This window comes from Microtus ochrogaster, chromosome 4, assembly GCF_000317375.1.
Source record: "Microtus ochrogaster isolate Prairie Vole_2 chromosome 4, MicOch1.0, whole genome shotgun sequence".
Taxonomy (NCBI): Eukaryota; Metazoa; Chordata; class Mammalia; order Rodentia; family Cricetidae; genus Microtus; species Microtus ochrogaster.
In genome coordinates, this window is record NC_022011.1 from 18250580 (window position 1) to 18263124 (window position 12545).

At 43.9% G+C, this 12545-nt stretch overlaps 1 protein-coding gene across 1 annotated transcript in view; it reads right to left on the minus strand.

The window, feature by feature from the left end:
* Pkd1l3 (polycystin 1 like 3, transient receptor potential channel interacting) overlaps positions 1 to 12545 on the minus strand; it is a 61266-nt gene that overhangs the window by 29744 nt on the left and 18977 nt on the right. Inside the window, exons 5-11 of the mRNA XM_013354452.2 lie at positions 12294 to 12533; positions 9789 to 9899; positions 5394 to 5567; positions 3067 to 3194; positions 2851 to 2977; positions 1296 to 1424; positions 249 to 480 (exon numbers count right to left, since the gene is read on the minus strand). Of these exons, the coding sequence (XP_013209906.1) occupies positions 249 to 480; positions 1296 to 1424; positions 2851 to 2977; positions 3067 to 3194; positions 5394 to 5567; positions 9789 to 9899; positions 12294 to 12533 (1141 nt within the window). The remainder of the gene's footprint in view (positions 1 to 248; positions 481 to 1295; positions 1425 to 2850; positions 2978 to 3066; positions 3195 to 5393; positions 5568 to 9788; positions 9900 to 12293; positions 12534 to 12545) is intronic.

A 12545-nucleotide genomic window follows, 5' to 3' on the forward strand; every position in this document is an offset into this window, starting at 1 on the left:
ACACACACACACACACACACACACACACACACACACATATATATATATATATATATTGACAGTGCATTGGGTCAAGGTCACTTCCTGGTTGTGAACTTGTAGCTCAACCATTAGGAGGATTGGTTAAAAAAACATGCATGCTGCCTCATCTCATAGCTGCAGGTGAACCTATAATTACCTCACAATCACAAGTTAAAAATAAGAAAAACATATCACCAATTAACTTTCAGATATCTGATGGCCAATACCTTTCTGCCACACCTGGTCCCTCGGAAGGCTGGTGTTGTGGTAGAAGTGAGTGTGGTTCTGTTTGTCCTGGAAGCCCAGGTAGAGTGTCATTAGAAGAGGACTTTCGGGTTCGATGGTTACAATAAGTGTTTTCTCCACAGAAGTGATATTCACTGTGATTGTGAAACAGTCTGTACTTGTGTTGAGGTTGGTGGGCTGGATCTTCATGCTGGCATTTCTCCAGAGCACAATCTAGAAAGAGAGCCTCCTGGTTAAGATGGGCCTTTCTGTATTCCTTATAGTGATGAGGTAAGGAACTTCCGAAGCTTTCTCCGTTGGGTCTTAGGACCCAATGCCAGGAATTAGTGAAGGGTATATAGTTTCAAATGGCTTCTCCTAGGACCGAGCAAGGTCTATCTCTTCATGAAGCTTCCTGAGATATGCAACAAAATACTGGCCCTGATATGAATCCCTTTTTAAAAAAAAAATAAAAACAGGGTCTCACTGTGTTGTAGAGAGGTTTCTGTCCCACCCCATCCCACAACCATTCAGTCTCAAAGAAACACAGAGAGGCTTATATTAACTATAAACTGCTTGACCCGTTAACTCAGGCTTATTATCAACAAGCTCTCACAACTTAAACTAACCCATAATTCCTGTCTATGTTTAGCCACATGGCTTGGTATCTTTTATCAGTGAGGCATTCTTGTCTTGCTTCCTCTGCATCTGGCAGGTGACTGCAGACTGAGCCTTTCCTCTTCCCAGAATTCTCTTAGTTTGGTGGTCTGCCTATACTTCCTGCCTGGCTTCTGGCCAATCAGAATTTTATTAAACTAATACAAGTGACAAATCTTTTCAGTGTATGAGAGCATTGTCCTGCAGCACTGGGTAGCCTTCCTGGCATAGAAAACTCCCTCTGTATTCTAGATGGCGTTGAACCCATAGAGATAGTGCTGGGATTAAAGGCAGCACGTCTTCTTAGCTCTGACATGAGCCTAAAATGCAAAATTGTTGCATCTTTCCATTCTCTTTCCCAGGATGTCCTGTTTCCATCAAGAAACTATTACCTCGATATCTTCTATTAAATCATGGACGTGGAGCGATTGGTAATCAGAGCTCAATAGCACATTTCCAATACTTCCAACAATATTCCTGTCATCCGAAGTCTCAAAAGGGTTGAAAGCCAGTCCTGTTACCTGCCGAGGAAGCAAATTCCAGTTCCTCCCGTTGCCAAATTGTTCTTCCAGGAGACCCCTCCAACAGATTACAAGGTAGTAACTCTAAATTAAATGCTGGGATTCCCCAACAATGTGTTAGGTAAAGAAGGGGCATTAAACATTGTAACACTGATGAGAAACAATGTGTTAGGTAAAGAAGGGGCGTTAAACATTGTAACACTGATGAGAAACAATGTGTTAGGTAAAGAAGGGGCGTTAAACATTGTAACACTGATGAGAAACAATGTGTTAGGTAAAGAAGGGGCATTAAACATTGTAACACTGATGAGAAACAATGAAAGAGAGCACTGCATTTAGGAGCCTCACCATCTTTTTCATGCATCTGCTTGTTTGTAGTAGGAAGCAAGTATTTTAAACTCGGATACTGTTGGTGTGATTTTTTTTTTAACACTGAATCAGTTATGATTCAGATAATCCCAGCTTTGTCAGTAGTTGAGATCAATTCAAACCACAAAACAAAAACTTAGTTAAATCTACATATTTAATACTCCCAAACTCTCTTACTGAATTTCTATATTTTTGAGACTTGCAACATAGCCCAGGTGATCCCTGAACCCTGAATTCACCACAATCCTCCTGCTGCTGCCTCTCAAGTGCTAGGAAAACAGGCATCTGCCGTCAAACCTATCTATATACTAGGTGTGTGTGTGTGTGTGTGTGTGTGTGTGTGTTACATACGAGAGTCTGCATGCGAGAGTTTATGGCAATGAGCAGGCATGGAGAGGCCAGAGCAGGACCCTGGGAATCTTCCTTTACTGTTCTCTGCCTGGGATTCTCACTGAAGCAGAAGCTTGTGTTTTTGTCTAGGTTGGCTAGTCAATGAACTCTCATAAATTGCCAGTCTCTGCACTGCAAGCTGAGGTTACAGGCACACACAGCCATCCACCCATTCATATGGGTGCTGGAGTTTCAAACTGGTTCTCTTATTGACAGAGCACATGTTCTTACCTACTGAGCCGTCTCCCAACCTCTCCTGGGACATTTTAAAGAGACCTTTCTCTTCTCAGTATGAAATATAAATTAGTGCCCACAGTTTGTTTCTTTCTTTCTTTCTTTCTTTCTTTCTTTCTTTCTTTCTTTCTTTCTTTCTTTCTTTCTTTGTTTGTTTCTTTCTTGTGTATACAACACTCTGCCTCCATGTATGCCCAAGCGCTAGAAGAGGGCACCAGATCTCATTACAGGTGGTTGTGAGCCACCATGTGGTTGCTGGGAATTGAACTCATGACCTCTGGAAGAGCAGCCAGTGCTCTTAACCACTGAGCCATCTCTCCAGCCCATGCCCACAGTTTCTTTATGTGGCTCAGCTGGTGTGTGTTCTCTCCCCCTACATTCCCACACAGCCATCATATACCATCTTCATTCCCATGTCCAAGTTCATACTCACTTGAAGGTTCACTCCTGTGTATTTATTCAAGAGTTCTTTCAGTGCTTCTGCGGATGGAAAACCTAGCCTCAAGGGTGCGGGGCCACCCAGAGTATAAGTGCTCAGGGGCAAAGATGTTACATTGTGGCTGCAAGAATTGAAATGACAGTCAGTTCCTGGATGCCGTCTAAAAGTCAAAACCAAAATGAAACTTCCCCAGTTCTCCAGCCTGCTAACCTGCTCAACACCACGGTAGCCACAGGAGAGGTCAAGGTCACTGCCGACTCCAGAGGCAGGCTCTGTTGGGAAAATGCTTTGTGGATCTCCCCCAGGGCCATCAAGGACATCTCCAGCATGTCCTCAACCTGCAGTTAGAGTGAGAGTCCTTGTGACCTGCGGCTGTCACTGAAGTGGTTCTGATAGGTTTACAAGGGGAACAGGGATTTTGATAGTGCTGTTAAGAAAGGGAACAGCACAGATGTGGACTTTGGAATCTCATAGAAGTGTTTAGAGTATCACTAACAACTTCGCATCACCCAAGAGGGCCAGCCAAGGAAATATGTATGTTTATATAAACAATAATGTTTAAATAATGTTATATTGATGAAAGAAACAGCTCTTACCTCAAAGCAGATAAGAGAGTTCATCCTGGGTTGAGTGACCAAGGTCCTGGACTCAAATTCAGGTCACCCAAATTCCATGTCCCATCGTGGTGACAGTTGGGTGAAGTTTTTATAGTGACAGAACAAAGTCTTAAATGAAGGAGTTTTCGAATACATTGGTGGAATCATTAGGTAGGTGGGTTAAAGAGATTGGGGGACTCTATTCTATAGGCCTCAGCTGCTGTCTGATAGCATTCTAAGGTTTTCAGTTACTGGGAGCTAGGTGTCTGTTTGGACATTTCAAAGGATTTACCCAATGATCACACAGAGGCCAGATCACATACCGACAACAAATGGTTATTAAGACGGCGAATGATGGCCCAAGATAACTTGGTTCTGAACTTGTACCATTCCAAACTCCCCATGATCACGGAAGTTCTAACCGGTTAATCAGCCCTGTGAGGAACTTCTGTTCCTGCCCCTGATATGAGTTTCCATCAATGTTCTGACGTTAGGTGCTCTTTGTGGGGTGGAATGACAAGGTGTCCTGTATCCCAGGCTGACCTTGAACGAACTCTGTAGCCAAAGATCACTTAGTGTTTCGAATCCTCCCGCCTCAATCCCAAATGCTGTGTACGCTCAGTCTCTGGGGTGCTGCGGATGGAGCACGGGGCTTCTTGCAGGAAAGCAAGCACCTTACCAGCTGAACTGCAGCCTCAGCAACATGATGAGTATTTAAAACCAGCTCCATTGAGATCAAATTCCCAAATGTGGTAGAGCTCACCCACTCGGAGTATATGAGTTTACATCTCCATATGTACTGATACCACAATCTGGCTTTTAAATTCATCCCCTCGAAATAACTTGGCCCACTCAGGCTTCCACAGACCTGAAGCTTCTGGACATTTCCCGTCTATTACAATAGATGGCCTGGCCTGGGCATGGTGCTCCTGAGGGTTCCCCATGCTGTATCGTGTGTCCATGTGTGAACAAGCTGTATGTATTTTACCCATCCCTCAGATCACACACAGTGGAACTGTTTCCACTTTGTACTCTTTTTCTTTGAAAAACCCTCTTTTGAACACGTCTTTATGTGGATCAGCTTTTTCAATTCTCTCCTATATATAAACCGAAAGACCAGAATTGCTAGGAGATGCAGCCAGACCTGTTTCTAACACTTTGAGGGGCTGCTGCTTTGTCTCCCAATACAACAATTTACAACAATTACGATTTATCAGCATCCTTGCTAATACTTATTACTGACCATCATTTCTCTCTGACGTTGATTTAAGAGACTCAGGCTGGCCTCAAACTCAGTGTGCTGCCAAGGATAACCTTAATATATAATATAACCTCACGACCTCTTGAGTGCTGTAATCACAGACATGTGTCACCATACCTGGCTTACCCATAGTTTTTGGTGTAAATTGTTATTGCTCTTTTCCTTCCTTCCTTCCTTCCTTCCTTCCTTCCTTCCTTCCTTCCTTCCTTCCTTCCTTCCTTCCTTCCTTCCTTCCTTCCTTCCTTCCTTCCTTCCCTCCCTTCCTCCCTCCCTCCCTCCCTTCCTTTCTCCTTTCCTTCCTTCCTATTCCCTCACCTTCCAACAAGGTCTTGTTATGCATTCCAGGCTGGCCTTGAACTTGCTATCCCCCCCCATCTCAGGCTCCCTAGTGCTGGGATAATACTATATTCAGCTTCTTAGTTCTAGCTTGCATTTTCCTAAGGGCTAAGGGTGTTGGCTGTCTCATGGAGGGTTTATAATATGAATTACTAAGTCTGTTTCACTTGATTATGAAGTGAACATAGTGTAGCCTCTGCACTGGTGGGGTGGAAAAAGAGACCCGAGAAGACTCAGTAGTTTCTTTAGTAGAGTCTCTTCTGGAGACTGGGGAGAGGCTATGTGGCTGGCTGCTAAGGTCAAAGCTCCTGGCAGAGTGGGCCACCTGCATGCAGCACCCTCACCTGCTCGGTGTCTGGCAGAAGAACCTGCTGACTTCCTTCTGTGGTTGTTATTGTGCTTCCGAGAGGCTGCAAGGGGCTTGTGGGAGTTTTGAAGTTCCTACTGCTGTTGTTCTGAAACGGGATCATCATCAGCAACTGCTCACTCAGGTCGATGAGCAAATTGGCCACGCTGACCTAGGGACGTCAGAAAGGAGATGCGTGTAACTCGTGACTGTTTTAAATTTATTCTTGCCTTCTTACAAGCAGCTCAATATTCTCTCTCTCCCCCTCCTCTCTCCTTTTCTTCGTATATGTATAGATGTATGTATGTTGCGTGCACATATTCACATGGGTGAATGTGCATCTGGAGACCATATTGATGTCACGTGTCTTTGTCAGTTGCTCTCCACCATGTTTTTTGAGACAGGGTCTCTCATTGAATGGAGGTCTTACCAACCGGCTAGCTTAGCTGTCAGCAAACTCTAGGGATCTGTCTGTTTCCACCTCTCCATTAGTAGGTTTCCAGACATGCAGGGCCACATCTGGCTTTTACGTAGGTGCTGCAGATGTGTATTCAGGGTCTCAAGCTTGCGTACAGGTACTTTACCAACTGAGATATTCCACAGCTCTGCATCAATATCCATTATTGACATTATATAGTTCAAAGGTATTTTATCAGAAGAAACATCACCATTTGGCGGGCAAGAAAAATATACGATTCCATACCACCTATGGGGGAGGATTGTACTTAATGTTATCCTAAGGAACTTGGAGTGTTAAGCTGTTTAAGTGAACAGAATTAACTAAAAGAGGAGTGCTTGGGAAAAGAGCAATGCCTGGCCAAATGCTGAGTAGGAGGGCTCTGTGTGAAGGCACGGACGGCCGCATCAAGTTTCCAGATACCTAAAAAACAGTTCTAAACACAAGAGAAAACACCATTTCTCTTTTATGCAGGAGTAAGAAAGGCTAGCCTGCCAAATGCGGTGGTGCATGCTATTAATCCTAGCACCCAGGAGGCAGAGACAGGGGGATTGAAAGTAAGTTTAAAGCCATCTCAGGTGGCATAGTAAGACCAGTCAACTAACTACCAAAAGGAAATGGTAGGCAAGTTTGACTGGATGGTTACTGGATAACCACACAGGTGCTATTATTTTTATTTTGAGACGCTATTTCCTTTCAAAGCTATATTTATTAAAAGCGTCTGTAAAAATCAAAGGCATCAGTTGGGCAGTGGTGGAGCACATCTTTAATCCCAGCACTCAGGAGGCAGAGGCAAGTGGATCTCTGTGAGTTTGAGGACAGCCTGGTCTACAGAGTGAGTTCCAGGACAGCTAGGACTATACAGAGAAACCCTGTCTCAAAACAAGCAAACAAAGAAACAAACAAAAAATCAAACACATTCCAAAATTTAAAAATAAGACACTGGCACAAAATATTTGAAGTATGGTTAACAACAGTTTGCTGTGGAATATTATTTTAAGATGCATTACCTTTGTTTATGCTGTGGAGTATTTGTTTAATGATGCAAAGATGGGTTGCATTCTTTTATGTTGTCTTTATTTAACTCTGTGAAGCTGTGTTACTTTGCCTGTCTAATACACCTAATAGTCTAATAAAGTGCTGAACAGCCAATAGCAAGGCAGGAGGAAGGATAGGTGGGGCTAGCAGGCAGAGAGGACAAATAGAAGGAGAAATCTGGGAGAGAGATAGGGAAACAAGAAAAGGAGAGAGGACATCAGGGGCCAGCCACTCAGCAACATAGCCAGTCATGGAGTAAGAAGTAAAGATAGAGAAAGATAAAAGCCTGGAGACAAAAGATAGACGGGATAATGTAAGAAAAACTGGCTAGAAACAAGCAAAGCAAAGACCGGGCATTCATAAGTAAGAAAAAATTCGCCTGTGTGGGAGCTAAGTGGTGGGCCGCCAAAGAGCAAAGAGCCAAAGAATGAAAACCAATCAACTACAATAGTTACTCTTAATAATAAAAGCCCTACTACAGAGCTACAGTACTGAAAACAGCCTTATATTGGCATAAGAACAGACAGGAGGACCAATGGATCCAAATTGAAGACCCAGATATTAATCCACATACCTTGAACACCTGATTTTTGACAAAGAAGCAAAAAATATCAAATGGAAAAAAAAGAAAGCATATTTAACGAATGGTGCTGGCATAACTGGATATTAACATGTAGAAGAATGAAAATAGATCCATATCTATCACCATGCACAAAACTCAAGTCTAAATGGATCAAAGACCTCAGCATAAAGCCAGCCACAATGAACCTTATAGAAGAGAAAGTGGGAAATATACTTGAACGCATTGGCACTGGAGACCACTTCCTAAATATAACCCCAACAGCACAGACACTGAGAGAAACAACCAATAAATGGGACATCCTGAAACTAAAAAGTTTCTATAAAGCAAAGGACATGGTCAACAAGACAAAATGGCAGCCTACAGAATGGGAAAAGATCTCCACTAACCCCACATCAGACAGAGGTCTGATCTCCAAAATATACAAAGAACTCAAGAAATTGGTCATCAAAAGAACAAATAATCCAATAAAAAATGGAGTACAGACCTAAACAGAGAACTCCCCACAGAGGAATCTAAAATGGCTGAAAGACACTTAAGGAAATGCTCAGCATCCTTATTCGTCAGAGAAATGCAAATCAAAACAACTCTGAGATTCTATCTTACACCTGTAAGAATGGCCAAGATCAAAAACACGGATGACAACTTATGCTGGAGAGGTTGTGGGGTAAAGGGAACACTCCTGCATTGCTTGTGGGAGTGCAAACTTATACAGCCCCTCTGGATATCAGTGTGGCGATTTCTCAGAAAATTAGGAAACAACCTTTCTCAAGACCCAGTAATACCACTTTTGGGTATATATCCAAAGGATGCTCAATTGTGCCACAAGGACATGTGCTCAACTATGTTCATAGCAGCTTTGTTTGTCATAGCCAGAACTGGAAACAACCTAAATGCCCCTCAACTGAAGAATGGATAAGGAAAATGTGGTACATTTACACAACGGAGTACTACACAGTAGAAAAAAAAACAACAGCTTGAATTTTGCAGGAAAATGAATGGAGCTAGAAAACATCATTTTGACTGAGGTAACCCAGACCCAGAAAGACAATTATCACATGTACTCACTCATAGGTGGTTTTTAAACATAAAGCAAAGAAAGCCAGCCTACAAACCACAATCCCAGAGAACCTAGACATCAGTGAGGACCCTAAGAGAGACATACATAGATCTAATCTACATGGGAAGTAGAAAAAGACAAGATCTTCTAAGTAAATTGGGAGCATGGGGACCTTGGGGGAGGGTTGAAGGGGAGGGAAGGGGTAGGGAGGGTAGCAGAGAAAAATGTAGGGCTCAATAAAAATCAATAAAAAACACTTTAAAAAAGTAATAAAAGCCTCTAATACCAAGATCAATAAATCAAGGTGAAGAGCAAACAAGATGGATGAAGGCAGAAAGCTATTCTGAGAAGGAATAAAGGGGAAGGGTTCATATCTGCTTGTGACTTAGGAAGCATCATATATATCGAGGGCAAAGGGAACAATGGTCACATTTTGCTAAAGAGATTTGCAAGGGCAAATGGGTGTCTGGGGGTTGTTTCCTCATGATTGCCTTTGCTCTGTTTTCATTTTCTTCCAAAGAATGTATTGCTTCTGTAATTGAAAAATTCAGACAGAACAGTGATGTGGCTCACTTGGTAAAGTGTTTTTTAGAACGTGTGAAGCCCTAGGCTTGAGCCTCAGCACCTCATAAACTGGGTGGGGGTGCATCTCTGTTATATGGGAACTGGGGTGGTAGAGGCAGGAGGATCAACAGTTTAAGGCTATCTTAGGCTACATATCAGGTTTGAGACAAACCTGGGATACCTGAGACTCTATTTCAAAATTGAAAAAGTAAAAACAAACCAAAGAACTAAACCAAACAACCAAACAACCAAAACGCTTATTGTCATGTATTTACAAGTGTAAAAAACATAGAAAAGAGAAAGTTGAGTTTCTTATGCTTCCACCTTTTTATGCATAAGAAGCAGCCTGACCAATTATGAGGAAGTGATGTCAGCAAGCATGGATGCAGAAAACTGCAAGGTCGGGAGCATTCCGATTGTGCTGCCTGTCCCAAGATGTTGTATCTATGGCAAGCGGCATATCTATCTCAGCCGCATGATTTCTCCTAACAAACGAATTAAAATGAAGTACCCCAATCAGTACTCTGAGAATACCATCGCCAGTCAATGCGTTCATTTCAGACTTCATGGCGCAATTGTACTTGCTGATACTCAGCTCCGTCTCCACCAAGTACTTTTGTGACGCCCAGTTCTGCAGATGGCACAGTCTCCACCTCCTTCCTTCCCTTCCTGCTGCCTCCCCGTTTGTGAATACCTGAGCTGGTGTAGGAGATGTCAGAGGGGAGTTTCTCACTCTCTGGAGGATGTCATAAGCTTTCTGGAGTTCACTGTGTGCTTGAAAAGCAGGTATTTCTGGGACCAACTTCTGTTGGGAAGGAAAGATTTTGTCAGGCTGGAGAGATGCTCAGTAGGCAATGGCACTTACCGCTAAGACTGAAGGACCCCTGTTTGATCCCTGGAACCCACATGGTGGATGGACAGACTGATTCCTCCAAGTTGTTCTCTGACCTCCATGTGAGTAATGTAGCATGTGAACATCCCCAGTTCCATATACACAACTAAATAAATGTAAAAAATTAAAAGATAATATTTTGTGCTGGGCAGTGGGGGTGCACAACTTTAATCCCAGCACTCAGGAGGAAGAGGCAGGTGGAACTCTGTGAGTTCAAGGTCAGCCTGGTCTATGGAGTGAGTTCCAGGACAGGCTCCAAAGTTACACAGAGAAACCCTGTCTTGAAAAACCAAAAAAAAAAAAAGATAATATTTTGTTAAGATTACTTAATACAGATTTATCATGCATTTGGAGTTTAGTATACTAAGTTAATGGCCACAACAAAGCTGACCTCCTACAAAGCTGACCTTCTAAATTCCATGAATCACAGGCTCCAAAAGGGCTGTTACTTTCAGAAGCAAGTGGGGTGGAATTGATTTTCACTTCCTTCATACATGAAAGAAGATGAATAAGAATTTTATAGAATGAATATAAAGGCAGATGAGGTTGCTGGTGAGATCACAGGAAAGAGTTCATAGAGAGCTTTTCTAGCAAGAACAAGGTCCTGAGTTCAAGCTTCCACACTGGGGAAGAGTTCATGTTCCAAAGGGGGAAACCTTCAGAGTACTGTTTTAGCAGGAGGTGAGGTACCGAACGTTTCCCTGGACAAACGGAGCAAACAGACCAAGGCCCTAGCTTACAAGGCTGTGCTTGAAGTCAACTGCTACCGATTTCCATGTAAACTCAACTGCTTGTTTCGGTTCTGAAGTACATTCTGCTTATCACACACATTGTCAAGAGACGCTTACCAAGGCCCTACTGCGCTCTGTAGATGCTGGGTTAGGTAGGGAGGATCAGAACTCAAACAGGGCAGGAGTGTGGAGGCAGGAGCTGATGCAGAGGCTGTGGAGGGGTGCTGCTTCCTGGCTTGCTCCCATGGCTTCCTCTGCCTGTTTTCTTATAGAACCCAGGACCACCAGCCCACGGGCGGCCCCACTCACAATGGGCTAGGGCCTCCTTCATCAGTCACTGACTCAGAAAATGCCTTACGACGGATCTTTATGGAGGCATTTTCTCAAATGAGGTTTTCTCCTTTCAGATGACTCTAGCTTGTGTCGAGTTGACACAAGACCGGCCAGCACACCATCCTCGTGGGGCACATTAATAGGCCATACCTGACTTTGTGGGAGAGGTCGCTTTTAGAACTGCATCATGGCTTTGACAACTGAGGTACAAACAGGAACGGATGAAGGTATGTATGGGTGAGCTGTAGCTGCCACCCCAGGACCCAGTGAGGTTAGGCTTCCTGGATGCTATCCTAGCTACCGGCAGCTGTGGGGACACATACCTCGTGTGGTATTTTAGAACCCAGATGGGCCGCATCATGGTACACCTTAACATTCATGTAGGCCAGGCTGAACTTAATCCTGCAATCCTCCAGTCTCAGCCTCCTGAGCACTGGAATTACTGGTATCTGTTTCCTCACTTGGCTGTATTTAATTTTCTCCACTGATGAACACTTAGTTTTAACGCATATCTGGACTTGGGCAACCTTGCTAAATTCTCTTAACAGTTCTGGTAGTTTATCTGTAAACACTTCTGGATATTCGGTTTACATTTCTGACTTCTCTTTGTTTAAGGGAAGGAACCAAACCCCGTTTTTGGTTTAAGCTCTCGCAGGCTGGTCCTGCCCCAGTGGGAGACAGTGCTGGGAGAAGAGGGAGCATCTAGCTGCCAACACCGCGTGAAGCAGGTCAGAGCAAGAGGGACGTGTTAGCAGTAAAGTGTCAGGCTGCGTGTAAACTGGGTGGGACATTTTAAATGCAAATGTGGGGAATGGAATCCTTGTCAGTCACCTTGTCTCAGTGGCTTTGCCTTTTCTCTAGCACCTCTGATACAGCGGGTGGCTAGCAGAAGTTCTTCACACGGTTGCGTGTGCACGCACACACACACACACACACCACACACTGTGGATATGTGAGTCCTACAGAGGAATGAGCCCTCAAGTGCTGCAATGGGCAATGGACACTTAACCCGCTGGTTAGACTTGTTTCATTTTTGCTTTTAGTATACAGTTCTCCTGGGAGGTAACAGGGTGGCCATTAAAAACGTGATTAAAAATCATGACTCTGGAGATGACATAAGAGAAGGGCACATGGGCTCTTTTCATGCTAGACCAATGTTTTGCCACTGAGCTACATCCCCAGGCCTGCAAGTGCCTTCCAGGATCATGAAGCTACCCAGTTGCCTTCTGTTTCCCAGACTTACCCAATAGGCTGTACTTGGAAATGACGTTTGAGGGCGAGTGGAGAGAACTTCTGAGTGAGAATCTCCCTTTGGGCTTGAAGTGGTGTCTGCCAAAGATCTTCCAGCAGGAATAGTGGATTCAGGCCATGGTGACCTGTTTGATATGGGTGTGGCAGGTGTTACCTGTGGTGGGCTGCTGGATACAGGTGTGACTGGTGTCACATGTGGAGAGCTGCTGGGTGCAGGTGTGGCTGTTGTCACCTGTGGTGGGCT